The 26333-nt window shown below is 35.4% G+C and overlaps 1 protein-coding gene across 11 annotated transcripts in view; it reads left to right on the forward strand.

Moving 5' to 3' along the window:
• The window catches only part of LOC115216453 (transient receptor potential cation channel subfamily M member 3), an 841279-nt gene that overhangs the window by 570131 nt on the left and 244815 nt on the right, over positions 1–26333 (forward strand). For all 11 annotated transcript variants that reach the window (XM_036506322.1, XM_036506319.1, XM_036506321.1 and 8 more), the window contains 2 exons: positions 6960–7039; positions 11940–12105. In XM_036506322.1, coding sequence (XP_036362215.1) covers positions 6960–7039; positions 11940–12105 — 246 coding nt within the window. The remainder of the gene's footprint in view (positions 1–6959; positions 7040–11939; positions 12106–26333) is intronic.

Raw genomic sequence — 26333 nt, forward strand, 5'->3', positions numbered from 1 at the left:
GCAGCTGGTCAGACCCCTGTGTTTATTGATTGTTCTCTCCTCTGCATTATGCATAAGTGTAGATTGTTGATGTGTTGCGTAGGCTGGGAATGAATTGTAGAGAGTTGTGGTTCTGGAGATGAAGACCTTGCAGAATAATTCTCATGGCACTTGATTTTAATTTAAGATACATTCTGCTGAACAAAATGATTAACTTTACTTGCAATTTAGGAAAAAATGTAATTTACATATTCAAACCAAAACTTTGAATCTCTTAGGAATGCATTCAGTGTGTACAAAACAGACTTTCAAATTTTGCTGTTTAGACAATGTATATTCATCAACATCATCCTCATTTTAACATCCACTTTTCCATTCTTGCTTCGGGCAGACAGAATTTGTTGAGGCAGATTTTCTATAGTCAGATGCCATTCCTTTTGCCAGTACTCACCTGTTTCCAAGCAAGGTTCTATCATCACAACAGACATCCACTACAAAAAAACTGACACACACCAATATTTAAATTTCCACTCCTGCCACCCATCCCACACAAAATGAAACATCCCATATAGCATGGCAAGACGAATATGTAGCATAGTAACTGATTCACAAATACGACTAATAAGACTAGATGAACTTACAAACTTCCTCCTAGAGCAAAAATACCCCCTTAAACTAATAGAAAATGGAATCACAAGAGCATTGAAACTAGACACAACTCAGGACACCCAAATGTTCAGACATAGTTTCATGAAAGCTTGGAAATAGACACCTGTTGTATGATGGTGACATCATTTACAATTGTCAATATGAGGTGATACGCATGTACACACAGAGACACAGACACACACACACACACTCACACACACACACACACACACACACACACACACACACACACGCACATGCACACACACACACTCAAAACGAGTTTCTTTCAGGTTCTGTCTACCAAGGTTTCCATTGGCATGGGGTTTTTATTAAAAGATACATCCTTGAGGTACCATGCAGTGGGGCTGAACCCAAAACCATGTAGTTTGGAAGCAAACTTGTTAACTACAGAGCCATGCTTGTGTGTTTATTGTTTTATGTAGATTTCGAAAGAATTATTTCGTCATTTTGAATTAGATGTTTGCGAGAGAGAGGGGTGTGGTGAGGGAGAAAGAAGGACAGGGAAAGATGTATTTTACAAATGTTTGTATGTATCAACATACATCACCAAATATATTACATGGGAAATATATATATATATACATACACACACACATACATATATATATATTTATATATATACACATACACACACATATGTGTATATATATATATATATATGTATATATACACACATACACACACATATGTGTATATATATATATATATATATATATACACATACACACACGTGTGTATATATATATATATACACATACACACGTGTGTATATATATATATACACATACACACACATATGTATATATATACACATACACATATATATATATATATATATATACACACATATATATATATATATATATATATATACACACACATACATACATATACATATATATATATATATATATGTATTTCCATTTGAATTGGATAATGTACATTACTGTGTTTATGTTATTAGCTTCCACAGTATGAAATGTAAGAAGTGAGCCCAGGAATAGGCAGCCTCGTAATAGATGCTGTAAAGCGTTTCATATAGCTTTATATTGTTCGTACCTGTCGCAGAATATGTGCAACTGTATGTATTTATGCGTGTACTGGTGTATTGCGCTTATATATATGCATGTATGTATGTATGTATGTACGTGCATTTGTGTATGTGTTTGTGTGTGTCTGCTCAATATGTGTGTAATTACTCCAGGCAGAACAACAAACATTTGTTCAGGCAATCTCATAGACATTGTTCTTTATGGACGTGGCAGTGAAATCTCTTCTGATTTAGAAGTGCTGCCATTGAGTTGCAGTTGGATTAAATATGATTGTTCATGAAAGCATATTTTTCATGCTGAGTATCACATAATTAATAAGAATTTTTTTTCTATATATATATATATATATATATGGTTGCGGGCATGTCTGGCCATTATTTATCTTGTTGTCTGGTTCAAGTTTGAGGATGCAAGCTGATTAAAAAATAACATTAAATAGAAAAAAAAAAAGCACATTTTCATAAGCTTTTCCCTTCATGTTTTACTGAAACTATTTTTAAAATTGAATCAGTCATATGTGATATAATACTTCAGTATTTGGAGAAAGAATCATCTTTGAGATGCAATCTGCTTTTTTTTAAGAATAAGTGTTCGTTTGGAGAGATCCTAAGTGATAGCATTTGTGGCTTTAGTTAGGTGTTGCTTATGATTAACCTTTACTGCATAGGAACTGAATATATTTGGTTCCATGCACATATACTGTAGACACAGGAGGCAAGTTGGCTCATTTTTGATAGTGAAGTGCTTGCTGGAATTATAGTGAAGTGAAGTTCTTGCTGGAATTCTCTGCACTTCATGAGATCATCATCATCATCAATTAACGTCCGTTGTCCATGCTAGCATGGATTGGACGATTTGACTGAGGTCTGGCAAACCACACTCCAATCTGATCTGGCAGAGTTTTTACCGCTGGATGCCCACCTAACGCCAACCACTCCGAGAGTGCAGTGTGTGCTTTTACGTGCCACCGGCACGAGGGCCAGTTCAGTGGTACTGGCAACAGCCATGTCCAAATGGTGCTTTTTACGTGCCACCTGCACAGGAGCCAAGTAAACATTATTTTCACTGGGCAATCAAAAGTGGCTACAAGAACTCGTTTGCATATAGTTAACAAAAATTTAATCAACACAATGGGAGTTAGGAGTGGTTTAAGTGCAATAATGTTTTGTGATATGTGTCGTGTTAGTGGGGTTTTGTTTGCTGTTGAAGGGGACAAGATTGACACAATCCCATTATGATCATTATCATCGTCATCATCATCATCATAAGTTCCATGTCAGGTTGCTTCTTGTCTGTTATTGTTGAGGATGCATTAAGAAAAGTGGTTTGGCAGAATTGTTGGAGCATCGAAATAAATGTTTTGTGGTATTTCTTCTAATTCTTTACATTCTGATCTCAACTCCCTCAAAAGTCAACTTGACCTTTCATCTCTCTGCTGGTCAAGGAAATAAAGTACTTTGAAATTTCTAGCCTTCTGTCTAAATCGAAAACCATTCTTGAGGGTTCATTAATTTTAGATGATGCAAAGAATAAGTAGAAATGCCTTGATGATAGACGTTGCTGAGTAGATTCACTGTTGAATCTCACAGGTATATCTTCCATTGTCTTATCTAAACACTTTTGATTTGGTCAAGAAAAATTAGTGTAGATCTTACATGTCTGGCACCAAACATGTGAACAAAAGTGTTGAAACCACATTTTAATTGGTTTTTGCATTTTGATTGTAAATTCTATACATAAGTTCATTTTCTTCCTTGTGTCCATATATCTCATGAAAACACATTCCCTGTATATTTTCATCCTTTAGCATTCAGATTACTCTGTCAAATGTAAGGCTTATTTATCCACATTGTTTTGAACTTAACATACATCATCTTTAGCTTTGAGATTTCAGTGATCTGATTGTTCGTTTTTAGAAAGACATTGTAGGTCAGGTGTGAGAGACCTGATCTCGCCAGTTTGAACATAAAAGAGGTAGAATATTTTGGGCCTAATATGGCTGGTTTGAATATTAAAGTGTTAATTAGTGTTCAAAAAGTTAAAATTTATAGGAATTTTGTAAAATATATAACTTTTTGTTTTATAAGTTATTGGCAGAACATAACAAAAAATTCTTGTATTAAAATCATGCAGGAAGGCTGGTTAGGAGTGACTGTGTAGTAAGTAGCTTGCTTACCAACTACATGGATCCAGGTTCAGTCCCATTGCGTGGCACCTTGGGCAAGTGTCTTCTACTATAGCCTTGGGCCAACCTAAGCCTTGTGAGTGGATTTGGTAGACGGAAACTGAAAGAAGCCTGTCGTATATATATATATATATATATGTGTGTGTGTGTTTTTGACAACCAATGTTGGTGTGTTTACGTCCCCGTAACTTATCAGTTCGGCAAAAAGAGATTGATAGAATAAGTACTAGGCTAACAAAGAATAAGTCCTGGAGTCGATTTGTTCGACTAACGGCAGTGCTCCAGCATTGCCACAGTCAAATGATTGAAACAAGTAAAAGAACGTAATTTTGTGTCTTAAAATGAAAAGTAGTCACAGACAGGTTAGTTTCCAGTGGCCCAATCTACCACATATATTCACATGGATACACTTAAAGGCCCAAGTACATCATTTTTATTACAACATACTACTGTACCTTTATGAAGATTGCTTTTCTTTGACAGCATTATATATATATATATATATATATATATATATGAACTGTGAGTTTTTTGTAGGCATAAAATAGTGATACTTTAAAAAATTTGCTAATGCTCTTTGAAAGGTCAAAAGTTTTTATTTTACAGGCTTTCAAAAGCGCTTATTAACTTATGAGGAAGAAACAACTATGACTGGCATGTTAGCCCAGTCCTACTGACTTTCTTGGGTGGGTGACAATGTATCGCCTAGTTTAACACCACTCACCACTTGGCTCTGGGGGAACTGAGGATATGTTAACGGAGTTCACTTTGTTGCAAGCTTTTGCATTAGGTCTCTTATCCAACCATAGCTTCCTCCTATGGCTTTGTATTGTAGGGTTCTGTGGTTCTCTAAATATGGCTAGGTTATTAGCTATTTCTTTATTACCCACAAGGGGCTAAATATAGAGGGGACAAACAAGGACAGACAAAAGAATTAAGTCGATTACATCGACCCCAGTGCGTAACTGGTACTTAGTTTATCGACCCTGAAAGGATAAGTCTACCTCAGCGGAATTTGAACTCAGAATATAACGGCAGACGAAATACCACTAAGCATTTCGCCCGGCGTGCTAACGTTTCTGCCAGCTCGCCGCCTTATGGCTAGGTTATTAGCATTCAAAAGTATGTCTGAGAATTTTCGTGTTCTTTTGCTTTTTTATGATATTGACATGGACTCATTTAGACTCGAAGGTATTCCTATAATATCTTCCTTTATAACCTTAATATATATGAAATTTCCATAATTGCCATATTTCATAGATTACCTTTTAGCTATTTCCAGGTAACTCTTTATTTTTGTTGTGCATGGTATATACCGGCAGTTCTTTCAGTTGGCTCTTTAATATTCATGACAAAATTTACATAATTTCATATGGTAAAATGCTAAATGCCAGGAGAGATGGCCAACTGAATTTCAGAATTGAATTGCCTACTCATTACCATGAATTCAAATTCACTTCTGATGCTTTAACCTTTTCGATACCTACTTAGCAGAAACCGCCTCTGGCTCTTTAGTTACAAACATCTTGTTTTCATAAGTTCTGAATTAAAATCTTCCACCAAAATTTATGTTCCTAACACTAGCTGAATGATAACTAAGTTATTTTGCTAAATTCTTTGTTATATTTAAAATTAATTGAAAGAAACACATTGAGCATCTCAAAAGTGATATGGTAACAAAAGGGTTTATGATGTTTCTTATAAAGCCAGTTTATTCAACATCATCTTAGTCCACCTGTCCATTAAGAGTAAAAGTTCACTACTCACCTCAGTTCACCTTATGGTTAGATCCGGTTGTTGATTGCTTGTCTTTAAAAGTTTATTCCATTTGAATTTCAATATTTGTTGAATTTGTAGCCCCACAGTATATGAATACATTGTTAATCCTGTAACCGTTTATGTTCAAGGAGTGTAAGTAACAGTTGAGAGCCCTGACCTGCCTGTTTTCTTAAAAAGAAATCACTTTCAACTTCCATCAAGCTTTACCTGAATAACATTCTGTTATTAATAATTTGTTGCATGCATAGAGAGCAATGAAAAATCAAAACAGTGACATAGCAAAAATGACATGACATATTCACTCTTAAGAAGTTTGTCTCCATAGACAAAATACAACTGTGATTAATGTGTTCACATTCAAATCTGACAGAACATATTGAGAATGATTATGGATGCCATTATTCTTTTATTGCACTCACTGCAATGCCTTTTCTTGTTTCATATAATATAGATCTTTTGTTGCGAGATGGCTTTTAATGAACAATTTAGATGTGTTCTAAGTTACATAATGCTCTAACTATGTGATCACTATAAATGAATCGTTTGTTTGTTTGTTTTTTGTGTGTTTGTTTAAAAACTAGATCATGTTTATATATGATTGTTTTTCTAAACCAAGGCAAAAGAAAAAAATAATAATTCATAGTTACAAGAACTTCTTTAATTTTATTTACTATTTATTTTACAGTTTTTTTTAAAGATCATTTGTTAATAAATGTATCAAAAACTTTTTTTTTTTTTATCGTTAACTGGCAGTTTAATTACTTAGAGTTAAATCCTCTTTTTAGTCTGCTTCATTAGGTATCCATATTGCTTTTGTTTTGTATTGTTTTCCACTCACTTTTATGTCTTCCTTTAAAATAACATTTTCAAGATCTATAAAATAGATTGTTTTTCAAAAAGCAACATAATTTATTGATTCCAATTAATAACTTTGAAACTCTCCATCATTGATGCTAACATCAATTTTTTAACATATTATTAAACATTTTGTGCTTGTTTTTTTTTTTGTTTTTTGGGGTGGGCTGGCAGTATTGTCTTTATTTTTTGTTTTTGTTTTTTGTGGTAATTCTTAATGTTGAAAATCTTTGGATATTATAGTTTATATCAGTTTTTATTTGTCTTTAAATGTTAAACTTTGAATTATAACTGTAAAAGGTTCTAATCAAGAAATTTTCTACATGCAAGTTTTTCAAGGTATACCTTTAGATGGCTGCTTGCTTTTTATCCTGATTTCTTTTTTTTTCCTCTCCTTTGAGCAAAATCTTAAATTATGTCTTTTTATTTTCTTTTAGTGCCAGCGAGCTTGGATTGAGAGAGTCTTTTGTAAACGGGAATGTATTAGATTTATTCCCAGTTCCAGAGATCACTCAAAGTAAGACTTTTTTTCTTTATTTTATTAAATGTTAACACTGAGCAAGAGAACTTTTACTGACTTGCATCTTACTTGCTTTGGAATAATTTGTGGGTCACTCTACTTTAAACTTCCATTGGTTTCTGCCCTTTCCCTCTAATTTTTTTTTAGATTTTGATATACTCTTTTACTTGTTTCAGTCATTTGACGGCGGCCATGCTGGAGCACCGCCTTTAGTCGAGCAACTCAACCCCGGGACTTATTCATTGTAAGCCCAGTATTTATTCTATCGGTCTCTTTTGCCGAAGTGCTAAGTGACGGGGACATAAACACACCAGCATCGGTTGTCAAGCAATGCTAGGGGGACAAACACAAACATACACACACACACACATATATATATACATATATACGACGGGCTTCTTTCAGTTTCCATCTACCAAATCCACTCACCAGGCTTTGGTCGGCCCGAGGCTATAGTAGCAGACACTTGCCCAAGGTGCCATGCAGTGGGACTGAACCCAGAACCATGTGGTTGGTAAACAAGCTACTTACCACACAGCCACTCCTGCGCCTATTTTTTTTGATAATCTCTAAAAATGTTCCTGATTATAATGACATTTTTTGTGTCTAAGAAATTAGAACTCTTCATGGGTGTATTTAGGGCACTGATTCCAAAGACACCATTCTTATTCCCATCATCTCTAGCTTTGATGATACACCATAACTCTTTATAGTTTAGGGACCACATTTGCATTTTATATTTTAGTACCTTAGAAACAAAGCCCATTCTTGCTTTTTTTGGAATGCTGTTTCAAAACATGGCATCAGCTCCTAATTAACCCTTTTGTTATTATATTTCTTTTGAAATTCTCTGCCTTTGTTACAGTTATTTTTGAAAATAATGAAGAATTTAATAAAACAACCTCATCATTATTAAGCTAGTGTTTGGAACATAAATTAACATAAAATATTGGTGGAATGTTTTAATTCTAATCATTTTAATCCAACATTTTGTTACAAAATTGGCAGTATTAATGCTATTAATATATTAAATGTTATTAAAGCAACTACTTATCATTAATTCAATTTGTTTCTGTTCCGAAAATGAGAATAAATTGCTGAACAAAGGCAATATCTACTTTGGCTACTTATACCGTAATTTTCATGGTCTGAGCATCGGAAAATCTAAAGCTGGGGATTTTGATTGTCATCAGATTAAAGAACTTATAAAAGATCCCTATTTCCTAGGTCCAGCGGATCACACTGAGTTCTGTGTATAATATTTGTTTGTTTTAATTGTTAATTAACCTTTTTGGAAACTATAAGGCAGGCAATTTTAATAGACTTGGCTGTAACATGAGCATCAAGGTCCTCTACTTTCACAATCAATTAAATTGCTTTCCACAGAAGTTTGAGGATTTAAGCAAAGAGCAATGAGAAAGATTTCATCTGGATATAAAAACAATTAAAAGGAGGTACAAAGGAAGTGGAGGTATATGTATAACAACAGATTACAGATAGAACCTTAAATGAGACTCGTAGTAAATCTCTCTTTAGAAAGTTCTATAATTGAAGCTTCCTATGCATTGAATGAGTGATCATTTTATATTTCACTTTTGTATTTGGTTTACAAGATTTTTTTAATATGAAATTTAGTATTGATGCAGACTTTTTTTAGTTGTGATACTTGTGCCGGTGGCACATAAAAAACACCATCCGAATCGTGGCCGATGCCAGCGCTGCCTTGACTGGCTTCTGTGCCAATGGCACGTAAAAAGCACCAACCGATTGTGTCCACTGCCAGCCTCCCCTGGCACCTGTGCCGGTGGCACGTAAAAAGCACCCACTACACTCATGGAGTGGTTGGCGTTAAGAAGGGCATCCGGCTGTAGAAACACTGCCAAATTAGACTGGGCCTGGTAGAGACCCCGGTCGAACCTTCCAACCCGTGCTAGCACAGAAAACAGATGTTAAATGAAGATGATGATGATGATAAGGGGATGATTATGCCCATAATAAACACATGTACTGGTTCTGTTTCATTTCTTTTATTATAAGTCAATAACATGATCTTTGAATGTTGTGCCTCACAGAAGTGATGACTTATGACCGAGACCTTTGGTAATATGTTGTGCTCAAGAAGACTCATCAAACCAAGTGAAATCTCAGTCATGGCTGTTGCTGGTAGAATGATCTTCAAATGTTGAGCCTTATGAAGGTGATGACAAGTGACTGAGACCTTGATGATATGCTATGCTTGAGAAGACTCAACAAGCCAAGTGAAACCGTAGTCGTGGCTGTTGCCAGTGTCATGTGAATGGCACCCATGCAATCGTAATTGTGGCCATTGCCAATGTCATATAAATGGCACCTGTGCCAGTGGCTCGTGAAAGCACCCATTCCAAATCCTAGTGCAGTACTCCGGCTTATCAGTTCCAGTCAAACTGTTTAACCCATGCCAGCATGATGATGAATGACAAATGGAGTGAAATAGAGCCACTGCATGTGTTTATTTGCAGCATAATGACCCACCCAAGATACAACACAACCATTTTACAAGGGTTTGCTGAAAATTTCATCAGCAAACTAAGATACTCTCATGGAATGGGACCAAATGAAGTTTATTTTTCAACACCGTTCCCCCTTGCAGTCCACAGATTTTTTCCATCAGTGTTGCAGTGCTTGGATCTTCACCTTTCCTGCAGATGAAACAACTTAGGCCTTCTTTGGAGCAGGTGAGGAGGAATGTTTGCACTGATTAGATTGTCTCTGTCTCTGGCTCAAAGTGATGATGTGAACATCCTGGGTTATGAAATGTTTGAGGAAACCAGCTGGATCTGCTTCAAACAGTGTAAGATTTTCCCATGGGGAACTAGAACAGCATGAAGCGAAGTGTCCAGCTCAAGAAGATAACATGCTACCCAACCTGGGAATCGAACCCTTGATCTAGCAATCATGAGTCTAACAGCCTAACCACTAGGCCATGTACCTTCACCTCTATGTATATACCATAAATATTTAAAATCCAACTTAAAGAGCTGTAGAGATGTACTGTGCAAGACAAAGAATTGTCTGGTAATAATTTAGAACCCATATATCAAAAAAAGAGAATTGTAGAAAAATAATATATTAAAAGCATCAGTAGTGTTACTTTTTTGATATCAAAATAGCAGATCTTTAATTAGCTTGAGTCTAACTAATACCATTTTTGGAATCAACACTCTAAATATGCTCAGTCAGGTCTTACTTCTGAGGAACCAAAATGTAAGGCACAACTGATGTCCTTAATTTCAATTTCCTTTATTGAATACATCGGTATATAAAGAGGTATCTTGTGTTCTCCAAAAATAGAGGTGATGGGGATTAAATCAATATATTACAATTGTGCACCCTGGATAATGTAAATTAATATATTTCTTTAAAAATTATTTGATGGCTGTGTGGTAAGTAGCTTGCTTACCAACCATATGGTTCTGGGTTCAGTCTCACTGCATGGTGCCTTGGGCAAATTTCCTCTGCTATAGCCTTGGGCTGACCAAAGCCTTGTCAGTGGATTTGATTGACAGAAACTGAAAGAAGCCCATCATATGTCCCCGTAGCTGAGCAGTTCGGCACAAGAGACCGATGAAATAAGTACTAGGTTTACGAAGAATAAGTCCTGGAGTCGATTTGTTCAACTAAAGGTGGTGCTCCAGCATGGCCGCAGTCAAATGACTGAACCAAGTAAAAGAATATAAGAAAAGAATAAGTCAAAACCACATCATAAAAGGAACAAACTAAAGATTAAATCATTGTTTTCAAGATAACCAAAAAAGGAAAATTAAGAGGAAATATGATAAAAAAGAACTTCCTTAAAGTTAGTCTATTTATTCATGTATAACCAGCATATTTTTTTCCAAATTTTTAAACCCAGATACACATTGTACATGAGAACTAAACTGTTACACCTACCTTTGTATTAAAGATCTTATTGTACGCAATTTGCCTCATGAAATGACACACGAAACACTGGTGGGAGTAAAATGTTTTATCACGATTTATAATTTTAAATGTTGTTTCATTGTATTAAGATACCGTTTTGCTTTGTATTTAATTTTTTTTAAAATTAATAGAAAAAAAAAACAGTTTTGGTGAGACTGACTTCCAAGTTTAGAAACAGTAAAACTTAATGTGGAAATAAAAGTATCATGTTGATTATGCGTTCACTACTCTGTTAGTAATGTGCGTTCACCATCATAAGACATAAAAACCTGCAGATATCCAGTTGTTGTTTAATCCCAGGTTTGCCCTTATCCAGCAGACCTATGTTGAAAAATATGCATCCTGACCACCCCATTATATTTTCAGATATTGGGTTTTATTCTTGTGTTCTGTTTTTCAAAAAAAAAAAAAAATGCTTGAATATGATTTGAGGGAGATTTGTTTGTTATTTCTAGCAGTTTTATTGACCACATAAATGTTACCCCACAAGCCTGAACAAATATTTGCTGTGGTTTAACAACGGGTCTTAAGACCTAATTCACAATAATCCTGCTGTGATGATTTGCTGTTGCCACATCTCCATCACCTGTAAAAACTTGTAAAAATCCACACAGCGTTCAGATTATATAAAGGTATTTTTACATAGTGGTTATGTTTTCCAGAAACCAGTTAATTTCAGTAAAGTAATGCTTTTGTAATTTGATATATGACAACACAGATCAGTAGACAGTATGTTATTATACTAAATGTGATGTATCTTTCGTTTTTGGATTTGGTTTGCAAGATTCTTTATATGAGTTCATGTGTTGAAGCATATTCTGTTGTGTCTGGGGAGAATCATTTTCTTTTGTGCCTTATTATTTAACACACTCCCCAGACACAGCAGTGATATATCTTATTTGTGTTTTTTACCTTTTGCCTTCATCACTCCTTGCAGATGTTGTTGTGGACGGGAAGAAGATAGACATGTTGCCCTTACACGGGAAATTGCTGCTGACTATACAGAAGAACGTTGGCATCCGCTCCGCCACACTGAAGTGAAACCGACAGATGCTTATGGGACAATAGAATTTCAGGGAGCCCCACATCCTAGTAAAGCTCAGGTAAATCACTTCACTCTGTTGTTATCGATGTACATGCTGTTTGTTTGTTTGTTGAGCGAAGTGGTCTTCATCCAGAATGGGAGAAGTCTGATACGTGGTCCTTTGCTATTCGTAAGACCCGCAGAAGAGAAAGCAGGTCGACCCCCGACACCGAGAGCATCGACGGATGGATGAATGCGCATCCAGGCTCAGCGGTTGCGTAGGAAGTCGGGGACAAGAAACAGGAAGAAAGAGTGAGAGAAAGTTGGAGCGAAAGAGTACAACGGGTCGCCACTACCCCCTGTCGGAGCCTCATGGAGCTTTAGGTGTTTTGTTCTCAATAAACGTACGCAACGCCTGGTCTGGGAATCGAAACCGCGAGTCCGCTGCCCTAACCACTGGGCCATTGCGCCTCCACATGTACATGCTGTTGGAAAGGCTATCCAGTTTTAACATATACATCATCACGACCATTTTAACCCTTTTAGCATTCACATTATTCTGTCAAATGTAATTCTTATTTATTCACATTCTATTAATCACGCATTATCTTGTAGCTTTGAGATTTCAATGATGTGTTTGTTTACTTTTAGAATGACATTGTAGGGTAGGTGTATGACATTGGATTTGGCCAGTTTGAGCATTAAACAAGTAGAACATTTTGGCCAGATATGGCCAGTTTAAATGCTAATGGTTGATGTCTGGTTTTCCATGGGCTTGCATGGGTCAGATGAGATTCATCAAGGCAGATTTTCTATGGCTAGATATTTTTTTATGCTGCCAACCCTCATCTATTTTCAAGTCGGGTACTATTTCCCTGTGGGCAGACAGGTTTTTCACAGCAGACTGGAAACAAATAACACCGCTTATATGATGGTGGCACTCATTTACAACCATCACATTATCAAGAGAAAGGTTCATGCACACACACACACACACACACACACACACACACACGTTCACACACACGTTCACACACACGTTCACACACAACGTTCACACACACGCACATTCACACACACACACACACACACACACACACGAGACAAATTTCTTTCAGTTTTTGTTTACCAAATCCACTCACAGGACTTGGTCAGCCTAGGGCTATACTAGAAGACACTTGTCCAAGGTGTCACTCTGTGGGACTGAACCTAAAACCACATGGTCTGGAAGCAAGCATCTTTATCACATGGCTACACCTGTACCTATTCTTCAGAATTATCCAATTCAATGCCTAGAATAGGTTAATGTGCATAAAATGTGAATGTGAAAAAAAAATAGCAATAAAATTGATATAAAAGGAGATATTTATATAACATCTGTATACTTCATTAAACCTACATGCTGCTGTGATTATTCATTACACATTTGTTAAATTAATTTAGAAGATGGATTTTAATTATATGATTTAACCAAATCTTTTTTTCTTTTTTAAATCTAAAATGGAATTACCTTCCATTTTAATGATGCATCTTTTACATCATTATCCTTCTCGTCATAATTTAACATGTGATTTCCTCGTTGGCATGGGCTGGAGATTTTGACAGTCTGAGGACGACTGTTATGCATCATTCTCTTCTTTGGCATCGTATCTCTGACTGGATCCCCAACTTAATCCTCTGCTTAGCACCGTCTTTACTAAGTAGATTGAATGTTTTTTTTTCATAGCAACACCACTAGTAATAAGTGCCTCATAACTTGAAAAGTTATAGCCCTAAAGTGGCCCATATAAGTGAAGGAAAATAGAAGAGGAATATTTTTGTTTATCTTCAACCAATTTAGATGAGTTATGAGTGCAAAATACTTTTCTTATTTTTAATATAGATTTTAGAACCATTTTGAAGATATAAATTTAATGATATACTCTCTCATGCTAAGACATCTTAATATCCCCTTCTTTTATCATTACTGCTATTACCATCACCATTGTCAGTATAGATACGTAATAGATAAAAGATAGAAAGGTGTGTCGTTTATTGTATCCAGTATTTCAGTGCTGCCTTGACTGGCTTCCGTGCCAGTGACACGTAAAAAGCACCAACCAATCGTGGCCATTGCCAGCCTCACCTGGCACCTGTGCCAGTGGCATGTAAAAAGCACCCACTACACTCATAGAGTGGTTGACGTTAGGAAGGGCATCCAGCTGTACAAACACTGCCAGATCAGATTGAATTCTGGTGCAGCCATCTGGCTTCCCAGACCCTGGTCGAACTGTTCAACCCATGCTAGCATGGAAAGCGGACGTTAAATAATGATGATTTTAAGTTCACACCTAACAATTGTTGACTGCATTTTCATCGGAATACATTGGTGCCTACCACTTTTAGTTGTTGTATACCCCTCCCCATAAAGAAAAATTTTTTTAGCAAAAGCACCAACTCCTTCATTTTCCACCCCTTTTATATTTTACTACCTTTTCTCCAAAACTCCTACCATTGCTAATTATGTCAACAAGAACTATTTACTGTTCCAGAAGTCCTTGACTTATGATAAGTACCCTCATTGCTAATGTTTCCATAACCAACAAATTTAAAATCTAGGTACCTGCTAATCTATCAAAGATCCACTATACTTCTGTATACTTATTGCCAGCTTTGTATTATCTCTCCACCACATGTTGAGCAAGACACATACATGGTGTGCAAGCATTATAGCACTATAGACTACATTTGTGGAAAACTTGTTATTTGCTATGTGCATGTATCACAGCTGAAACTGTTTATTTGAAACATTTACGAGAATACCATTTCAAAAGTTCATAGCTTTGGTAAAGTGCTTGCCATAGTCTTAAGAATATTGGTGTAAAAGTTGACAAAAACATGAAAAACCAACTATTATTAATTGATTTTAGATATAATTCTTCAGCTTGCTATAAATGATAAGGTGTGTTTGTTGAGCTGTGGTTTTAAAAAAAAAAGAATGTTTGATATCATTTGCCCTACGATGATTATTAGTCCAGCTGCCGTGCAAAGCAGCGGATATCGTCTGCTTTTCTTTAATCTCTCGATCAATAAACTTGTTCTTGGTCTCGTATCACTCTTAGCGGTTAGTTCAGTGATGTGTATTTTAGTTTATTCACATTTCGTCGCATTAGAAGAATATTATGATTGGAAGAAGTTCGTTGCTAAAGTTGTTTACAATTATTGAATTTTTTTTTTTTTTTGTTTTCATTTTAAGAAAAAAAAAAAAAACTGAAGTGATATTTAAGTTTGATTTTGTTATTGCTGCACTAATGTTTTCAGAAAATATTAACGACAACTTTATATTACCTGATTAGCTGTATGCATTTGTGCTTTGAATTTCCAAAAAAATAAATAATAAATAAATAAATAATAATAACAAAATATTGATAATACATAAAAAGAATGATAATAATAACATCCATTTATATATTTTCAAAAATTGCTAATAATCAATAAAATTCCATTTATTTCATAACAATAAACAAATGAATTATTTTATTATTTTCATAAATCATTATTCTTCAAAGGTTTGTCATGTGTTTTTCATGGTACTAAATCAAAATGAATCCAACAAAATTTCTCAAATTCTTCAACTTCTGTTGAGTTTCCTTTTTTTCCCCTTTTCTACTTAAATATCCAGTGTTTTCCTAACTATGATATAATTATATTTAGTTTGTTTTAATTTGCATATTTTAAATTATATTTTATATTATTAGTAATATATGGAAATAATAGAGTACGCAAATAAATTCTGTAAAAAGGGTTTATTTTGTTGAGATGATAATTAGGATAACTTTGTGTGTGTTTGTATGTACTCTGCTCGTAACAAGGGTCAGGTGAATTGTCCATTATGCTTAGCAAATACTATCACTTAGGTAAACTATGGAATCAAATCAGGAACATAATCAGATGTATATATGGTAACACAATGTAAAGCAGTTACATGCTGTAAAATGGTTGGCATTGGGAAGGGCAAACCATACCAAAGCTGACATGGAACACAATACATTTTTTTTTTTCTTTACTACCCACAAGGGGACAAACAAGGACAGGCAAATGGATTAAGTTGATTACATCGACCCCAGTGCATAACTGGTACTTAATTTCTCAACCCTGAAAGGATGAAAGGCAAAGTCGACCTCGGCGGAATTTGAACTCAGAACATAACGGCAGACGAAATACAGCTACGCATTTCGCCCTGTGTGCTAGTGGGTCTGCCAGCTTGCCATGGAACAATACAGTCCTGTAGCTCACTGGATCCTGTCAAACCATCCAACCCATGTCATCATTGTTAAATGATAATGATGATGTAAGGCAATTGACTGATCGATAAATATTTTAAATTAGGTGTGTTAAATAAATTAATGATATATTTAGTTTTGAATCACAACTCAGAGGAGCAACTGCTGTACTTTACTAAATGGTACCCTGAGTTTAAATCAAACCACTCTAATGTTTCACCAATATGAAACTAAGGATGTTAAGAAAGCATATCAAGATTTATTAAAACTTTACCAGCACAATAGATAAATTATGTTTCCAATTTCGTTCCATATTTAAGGTTGTTTATTTTTTTTACCATAAAAATAAAGATAATAGATAACAACTCCCAAAAGTAGATGAGGTGACAAGTGTATAACCTAGAATATAGTTTGCAAAGATGTTCTCTCTGAAGATTGTACCTTCAGTATTACTACCTATAATAAGCTCTCTTATATTTTCTACATTTCACTTGAAAGTAGACCTCCCCTGTCCTCAGTGGTGTGATCATTCAATCTGAATAAACTGTACATTTTCATTTTGAAAAGTTTGTAAATGCGTAAATTTGAATGAGAGTAATTTATCTAGAGAAAAATAATCTTTGAATTACAACATTAATAAGAAGCAATGTTTGAGTAAAACGTATTGTAGAAGTGGTGCTATGCTTATGTTCTTGTAAGAAATTTCTTTGGTTACATATATAGTGTGAATAGAGATTGTTACTGATATAAAAGAAAGAAAATTAACATATTTTATTAGATACCTGGTGACTTCACGATGCAGTAAATCAATAACTCATTCAGTTGAAAATATCTTATATTAAGACTGGCTGAAACAAGAGTAGACGATAACCAGTGTTCTTGCTCTGGTTCATGACTGCAGAGAAGAAAGAGATTTGAGTTTTGCTTTTATAGTCTGTGCATGGCTGAGAGGTTTCTGCCTTGTCATTGGTCCAGGTGACCAGTGAAGGTTAAGGAATGACTACAAGTTCATCTGGTTACATGAGATGGCTCTTCATTAACCGTTTCTAGATTTCTTTGAAAAACAGTAACCAAAAAGTATGAAAGGAAAACAAAAGACAGTAACAAAAATCGAACAATCATACAAATATACTCAGAGGAGTGAGTGTCATAGATGGTGTGTCTGTGAAGAGATTAACAGAGGGTCTCCTATGTATGCATGTGTAAGATGCAACCGGTGCTTAAATGATGTGCAAGTGGGGTGTGCATTATGTTTGTACAAGATGCAAGTGGAGTTTACGTATGTGCAGACACAAGATGCGAATGATTTCTGTTTGATGTGTATGTAAGATGTAAGCAAGTTCTGTCTGAAGTGTGTGCAAGATGCAAGTGGGGTCTGTCTAGTGTGTAAGATGCGTGGTCTGCATGTGTGCATCTGCAAAATGCAAGTGGGTTCTGCCTGATGTCTGTACAGGATGCAAGTAGAATCAATATGATGTGTGTACATGATGCAAGTGGGCTCTATATGCATGTGTCTGCTAGATGCAAGTGGATTCTACATGATGTATCCATGCAGGAGTGATAAGCATACACCAGATGCAAGTGGGTTGTGCATACACCAAATGCAAGGGAGATTTGTACAAAATGACCGAGGGATGGTATTAGTGTTTTACTGTGAATACAATTAGGAATTTACTTTACTTGGAACCACATGTTTTCTGTGGAAGCTGAGTTAGTTTGCAAGCTGAAATAGTTTTCTTATAAACTTCTGTAGTATTAACTGCAGCCGTGAAAGGCAATGTATATATGAAGATATTGAGGTAATATCATTGAGCTTACCCGAGTTCTTGATATGAGTTCATATTGGTCCCTTTTAGGGATTATCTGAGTCACATGGTGATTACTACTACAGTTGGTACTTCATAGCTCATCTATTGTCCTCAGCAAGTTTGCACTATTTCTAGCTGAAGTGAGGGCCTATAATGTGGGTGTAGAGTGTATCTTGTAATATTATTTTATGAATCGGGAAATTGAGGTTCTGTGTGTAAACCAGAAAGCTGGCTTGTTGGTCAGAAAGGAGGCAGCTTTATGTTTACAACCAAATATTAGTGCCATTTGATTACCATAGTTACAGCAGTAAGTTAAAAGATAGATTTGGTAGATGTTATCAGAAAAGACCAGTTTGACTATTACAAATTATTACAAGTCAAGGTTGCTAATGTAGAAAATTTGGATACAACAAAGCATTATACTTAGGTTCTCTCTTATTTTTTATGTACCAGTAAAAGTTTGACCTCTATAGGCCCAATTTGTATAATAATTTGCTGCTGTTAACCAGCCTATTTACTTCCAAAAATGTTTTAGGATTGGAACAAGAAACATTTTCAGTTATAACACTCATAAGAAACAATGTTTGAGTTAAAAGTGTTGTAGAAATAGTTGTATTATGAATAAGTTCTAGAAATACTGTTCTTTTAGATCACATGTGAATGAAAAGCATTGCTGAAATAAGAGGCTGGAAATAAATATACTTGGTTGGATACCTTGCGGAATTGAGATATAACAAATCAATGTCTCATTCAACTGAAGCGTGTCTAGTAATAAAACTAGTTGAAACAAAAGTAGACAGTGAAAAGTTTCACCATTTCCTGCTCTAGAGAGAGTCATTCAGCAGCTATATAGCCATACACTGGTCACTTATGTAGCCAGTGTATGGCTATATAGCTGCTGAATGACTGAAACTTCACCTGGTTGCATGAAGGAGGGTCACCACATACGTAACGATGTACAAAACTACCATCATTATTATTGTTTTAGCATTCACTTTTTCATGCTTGCGTAGCTCAGACAGAATCAGGTGGTAGATTATTTTATTGTTGGATGCCCGTCCTATCACCAGTTCTCACCTGTTTCCAAGTTAGCTAAAAGAACAGCAATGAAAAACAGAACCAATATTTAATCAATTTTGTAACTAATGTAACAACTGCTGCTGATTTTGCACACACTTCAACTGGTCATACTGTCCTGCAGTTGAAGTCTTTGGACCGGGTGACACGTTGTGTTCTTGAGCAAAACACTTCATTTCACATTGCTCCAGTTCTTAAGGACTGTATATATATTCTTTTATTATTTTACTAAAGCACCACCTTTAGTCAAACAAATTGACTTCAAGACTTATTCTCTGTAAGCCTAGTACTTCTTGTATCAGTCTCTTTTGCTGAACTGCTAAGCTATGGGGGCAAGTGCTGGTAGGAGGACAAACACTGACACACAAATACATATAATATATATATATATATATATATATGAATGGCTACTTTCAATTTCCATCTATCAAATCCACTCACAAGGATTTGGTCCGCCTGAGGCTATAGCAGAAGAAACCTAGAACCATGTGGTTGGGAAGCAAGCATCTTACCACACAGCCACTCATATATATATATTTATTTATATATATATATATATATATATATATATCAGGCACATGCCGTCAGTAATTACTCAGAGTAGGCAGTTGGTGACCTAAATGTAGTAAAACACAAAAAATAAACGAAACACATGCACGCAACTGAGCTGTAGGCAGATTTACTTCTGCCTTTATAGGACGTTAAGAAAACGATGTTGTAGGAGTGTACGCAGCATGTGTACTACAGCAGTACTATGCGTAGCTTTAATGCTGAGATTGAAAGGCAGGGGCGAATTATTCCTACCTAATCTACAAAAAGAATAAAATATTTTGCATTTTATGCATAGTAATCAGAGTAACCATCATAATTTTATTGAATTGGGTGCATATTTTGTCATAAAAGGAAAATGTTGCTATCAATCTATTTTATTCAAGGTAAGCACTGCCTACCTAGACTGCACATACCTGATTATATATATATATATATATATATATATATATTATATATATATATCAGGCACATGCCGTCAGTAATTACTCAGAGTAGGCAGTTGGTGACCTAAATGTAGTAAAACACAAAAAATAAACGAAACACATGCACGCAACTGAGCTGTAGGCAGATTTACTTCTGCCTTATAGGACGTTAAGAAAACGATGTTGTAGGAGTGTACGCAGCATGTGTACTACAGCAGTACTATGCGTAGCTTTAATGCTGAGATTGAAAGGCAGGGCGAATTATTCCTACCTAATCTACAAAAGAATAAAATATTTTGCATTTTATGCATAGTAATCAGAGTAACCATCATAATTTTATTGAATTGGGTGCATATTTTGTCATAAAAGGAAAATGGTTGCTATCAATCTATTTTATTCAAGGTAAGCACTGCCTACCTAGACTGCACATACCTGATTATATATATATATATATATATATATTATAATATATATATATAGGAATAAAATTTATATATAAAGAAACAAGAACGTGAAATACACAAAGAGACGAACACAGAAAACAGACAGGTCATTCGAAGCCTTTAATCTTCAGTCAGAAACCGGATCATCATAGCAAATTTCGGCTGATTAATTCTGATATTTGCTCCAACATGGCCAGCCCCAAGGAAAAACTAAGCTGTGAGCATTAGATTTCTTGGGAAAAGGAACGAATGTAAATGCAAAACAGAGACGAATATAGATACAAAAAATGAAAACAAAAATAAAAACAAGAATGGTTAATAACAGGATAACAACAGGTGTCTTACAACTTTAGACAAAATGAGACAAATATAACTTATATTCCCTCTGGAGAATTTCCTTGTAGTTTGACCGTTGATGGTCTATTTCTAGCATACGGCCGACTCCCTAGCAGTAAGCCCTGCCAATATACACATATATTAGAATTTTATCTGACTCCTCAGATTTTTGTATGCTAGACTACTGGTTTTAAATTGATATTAAAATTAATATTAATTTATCTCCCTCATTATTTAAATATTGAAATAAATACGTTCTCTAGTACTAAGCACGAACCGCAGTGAATTATTTACTGCAGCCCTTTGCCTCAGAAATTTATTAGCGCGCCAGAACCAAGACATTTGAAATTTTATCACTAGTGTAATCGGTAAAGCTACACACGTGTCTGTACTGGCACGAAAGCTGGGGTTAGCTTTGCCGTTTACATTACTATGAACGGATGCACTGAAGAAGCACGGACATTTGGATTGCGTAAGTAATTCTCTTGTTAAGGCTGAAACCGAGGTATGCATTTAATTCTGTTTTTTATATAAATTTTCATCTGTCATGCCCGCCAAAGTTGGTTCTGGTGTTCGCTGTATTTTTCCCTCTGGAGAATTTCCTTGTAGTTTGACCGTTGATGGTATATTTCTAGCATACGGCCGACTCCCTAGCAGTAAGCCCTGCCAATATACACACATATATATATATATATATATATATATATATATATATATATATATATATATATATAATTTCTGTCTTTTTTTTTTATTCTTTCGTTATCTACTAACATCATCAAAAGTTAAATACTAAACTGACTTTTCTTAGAATAATATATTTCTTCATAATACTCTTTTCCTGTGTTTATTAAAAGCATTTTCTTAGTTCGTTTTGAATTTAGCGCATTTTGGATTACCTTGATAATGTGTTAGCATATATTTTTGACTGGTATTTTATACCTGTTCTTTCTGTATCTAAATATTCTGGCACAATGAAAACAATCAATGGTAATGAATGGTGTAATCACCAATTAAAACTGTGATTGTCTCCATTCTTATTCGTGTTTTATATACATTGTTTGCTTTTATGTTCATTTATTATGAAAACAGCTTTACATTAATCAGAAAAGAGAGTCTAAATTTATTAAGCTTTAACAAGAATAGTATTGACAGTTTGATGATGGCTTTGCTGACCAAACCTTTGAAGACATTCTTAATACTATACTTCATCATCATCATCATCGTTTAATGTCTGCTTTCCATACTAGCATGGGTTGGATGATTTGACTGAGGACTGGCGAGCCAGATGGCTGTACCAGGCTCCAATCTGATCTGGCAGAGTTTCTACAGCTGGATGCCCTTCCTAACGCCAACCACTCCGAGAGTGTAGTGGGTGCTTTTATGTGCCACCAGCACGAGCGCCAGTCTGGCAATACTGGCAACGGCCACACTCGAAATGGTGTTTTTTACGTGCCACCTGCACAGGAGTCAGTCCAGTGGCACTGGCAATGACCTCGCTCAAATGTTTTGTTCACGTGCCACTGGCACAAGTGCCAGTAAGGCGACTCTGGTAATGATCATGCTCAAATGGCGCTTTTTACGTGCCACCGGCATGAAAGCCAGACAGCTATTCTGGCAGTGGTCCCGCTTGGATGGAGCTGTTAGTTCTCCACTGGCATGGGTGCCAGTCATCGAATTCGGTTCAATTTCGATTTTACTTGCCCTAACAGGTCTTCGCAAGTAGACTTTAGTGTCCAATGAAGGGAGGTTGGCATGGGTGCCAGTCGTCGAATTTGGTTCGATTTCGAATTCAATTTCGATTTCACTTGCCTCAAGAGAAAAGAATAAAATATATATTGTGTGTGTGTGTGTGTGTGTATTTGTATACACATGCATGTATATGGATGTGTGCTTTTGTGACTCCTTGTCTTATTACTGTCACCTTCTTGCATGTGGTACTTTTCATTTCCAATTGTCTATGAAAATATGTCCAGCTAGGGTTGAATGTAAGCTTACCTGAAAGCAGGTGATGGTTAGGAAAGGAAGTGCATCTGACCATACAAAATCTGCCTCAGCAAGTACCATCTAACCCATGCAAGCATGGAAAAGTTGATATTATAATGATGGATGGTGGTGGTTAAAATAACTAATTTTGTAAGGTTTTAAATTTTATATGTGTATGAATGAGTGGGTGTTTTTCTCTTTTGTTCATAAGTTTTGTTTGAATTGACATCTGTAAATTTCATAAATCTTATCCAAGCTGTTGAAATTTTTGTACTGAAAATAATGTCATTAGATTCCCAGTTGGAAAATGTTCCCACTTGTATGTTTTTTTCTCTTCTTTTTTTTTTTTTTTATCAAATACCACACAAATAAAGATAGATGTATATCTACAATATTCCCATACATCCTGGTTTTATTATAGATTCTTCATTTAAACCATAATGTTATTATTTTAGCTTATTCCAAATACGATTAATAATTCCATTCAGAATTATATTCAGTGGAGTGTTCATAGATATATTCTTAGATGTTATATATCTTGTCATTGCATTCACTTTTACAAAATATGACTTAAATATCTTTTTTTTTTCTTTTTGTCTTAAAATACTTTTTAGAATTTGTGATTGAGTAATTAAGACTATTGAATTGTTGATAGTAGAATTTATATATAATTTGGGGGATGTAGTATAGAAAAATATCTTGCAAGCAAAGGTGTGTATGCACTCATTTCCATTGACATGCATAGGTAATATAGTTCTATATGGCATAGTGGTTAAGAGTGCAGGCTACTAACCCCAAGATTCCGAATTCAATTCTAAGCAGTGATCTGAATAATAATAATAATAATAATAATAATAATAATAATATCGAAAAATACCTTAGAAATAAGAACCCAGGTTCAAAATTTCCCCCAAGACACCTGATGAAGGCTTGAGGGTATGTCAGCTGAAATGTGTTAACAACAAATAAGACGAGGACAAATATCCATCAAATGTAAATAACGTAAATAGTTACATACATAGGCGTTTCTTCTCACTGAAAATTGCCTGCTGTTAGATATTGAGCAAATGTTCTTTACTATAATCCAAGGTCAACCAAAGCCTTGTGAGTGGATTTGGTTGAAGGAAACCGAAAGAAGCCTGTCATGTGTATGTGTTTGTATATGTATGTATGTACATATGCATGCATGCTTTATGCATCTGTAGGTATATGTATGTATGCCTATATATATATATATATATATATATATATATATATGTGCATGGGTGTGTGTCTGTGTTTGTGTCCCTCTGTCTTGATATCGCATGATAGATGCATACAAATGTCACAGTCATGGGTATTCCTTGTTTCTAATCTTTTGTGAACACTTGCCTGGCCATGGAGAAATTTTACCTTGCTTGGAAATAAGTGAGAGATAGTAACAAGAAAGACAACCATAGAAAATCCCATCCAACCCTTACAAGGATAGGAAAAATGGACACTAAAATCCTACAGCTGCTACAGTGGAGGCGCAATGGCCCAGTGGTTAGGGCAGCGGACTCGCGGTCGTAGGATCGCGGTTTCGATTCCCAGACCGGGCGTTGTGAGTGTTTATTGAGCGAAAACACCTAAAAGCTCCGCGAGGCTCCGGCAGGGGATGGTGGTGATCCCTGCTGTACTCTTTCACCATAACTTTCTCTTACTTCCTGTTTCTGTTGTACCTGTATTTCAAGGGGCCGGCCTTGTCACTCTCTGTGTCACGTTGAATATCCCCGAGAACTACACGTTAATTTCACGAGCAGGCTGTTCTGTTGATCGGATCAACCGGAACCCTTGTCGTCAGAACCGACGGAGTGCTTCCACACTGTTGCTACTGTGTGTGTGTGTGCGTGTTTTTCTTTCTTCTTTTTTTTTTCTATCTTTGTAGGGTTTATTTTTATAAATTTAAGAAGTTTGTTAGTTTTTTAATCATTTTTACTTGGCTGTAAGCTAAAATATATATATATGCTTTATAGATTTTCTTGTAAAAACCTTTTGGTAATGACTTCAAAATATATTCATTTCGTCAAAGTTTCTCTGCATTTATTTGAAGTTCTGCTTGAAAAAGATTTTCTACAATTTTGATGGAAGCTTAGAACTAAAGTAGATTTCAATTAACCTAAGCAGATCTGAGTGCTTTTTAAGATCTTCTGTATTAGATCTCCCATTCAGAGGAATGTATTAAGGAAGTCATAAAAAGAAGCCTAAAAGCTATGGTAAACATTTACTGTGGTTGAAAGACTTTGCAGAAGTGTTTTGTTCTGATTCAGGAAGCAAGGTATAAAACTACCAATTAATGCAGTTCATTTTCATGCTGTTAGTTGACCGACTAGAATTATCAACCAAATCTTCTCATCAAACTGCTTTGTAAGGGAAAAAGCTTACTAGCTCACTTTCGAATTATAAATGTAGCAGATAACCCTAAATAGTGTTTCCATAATTTTTGAGTGTTCATGGGTAAAAATCAGCTTTGATTTAAAAGCTAACAAAAATAAAAGAACTCACATTATTTGGCAAAAACAGGGACTAATAGAATACATAACAGACTCAAAATATATAACCGGCTTCCATGCCAGTGGCACATAAAAGGCACCATTTGAGTGTGATTGTTACCGGTGTCGCCTTACTGGCACTTGAGCCCCATGCTAGTAGGGTGCTAAAAGCACCATCCGAGTGTGATCGTTGCCAGAGTGGCTAAATGGCTTCCGTGCCGGTGGCACGTAAAAGGCGCCTCTGCCAGTGGCATGTGTAAAAAGATTCGAGCGAGGTCGTTGCCAGTAGCACCTAACTGGCCCTCATACCGGTGTCAAGTAAAAGCATCCACTACACTCTCGAAGTGGTTGGCGTTAGGAAGGGCATCCAGCTGTAGAAACTCTGCCAGATCAAGATTGGAGTCTGGTGCAGCCCTCAGTCAAATCATCCAACCCATGCTAGCATGGAAAGCGGATGTTAAACGATGATGATGTTGATTATACTGGAGTTGATATGATTGACGAAACTCTTCAAGGTGGAACCACAATGCAATGACTAAAATGAGTGAAAGAGTAATGTCATAAAAGTAAGCATATGTTAACTTCCAATAGAGCTGGTATTTTACCTGACAGGTAAAATACCAGCTCTATTATACTAATAGTTAAATGTTAAAAATGATTCTATTAATAACTGGAATTGTTAAGATTCACGTGGAAGACTTCATTTAAAAAGACAGGAAAATGATGGTTGACTAGTTAAGACAATTTATAAAAGAAGCAACATTTGATTTTTAACTGAGAAATTTTTAATAATTTAAGAAATTGAATCTTTGAAACATTTTTAAAGAAAACTATTCTCATCTTTTGTCTCCACATAGTCAATTACAGAAATCAATAATAGTTTTTCTTTTATTAACAAAGATGAGTGCACA

The sequence above is a fragment of the Octopus sinensis genome, linkage group LG10, assembly GCF_006345805.1.
Source record: "Octopus sinensis linkage group LG10, ASM634580v1, whole genome shotgun sequence".
NCBI classification, from domain to species: domain Eukaryota; kingdom Metazoa; phylum Mollusca; class Cephalopoda; order Octopoda; family Octopodidae; genus Octopus; species Octopus sinensis.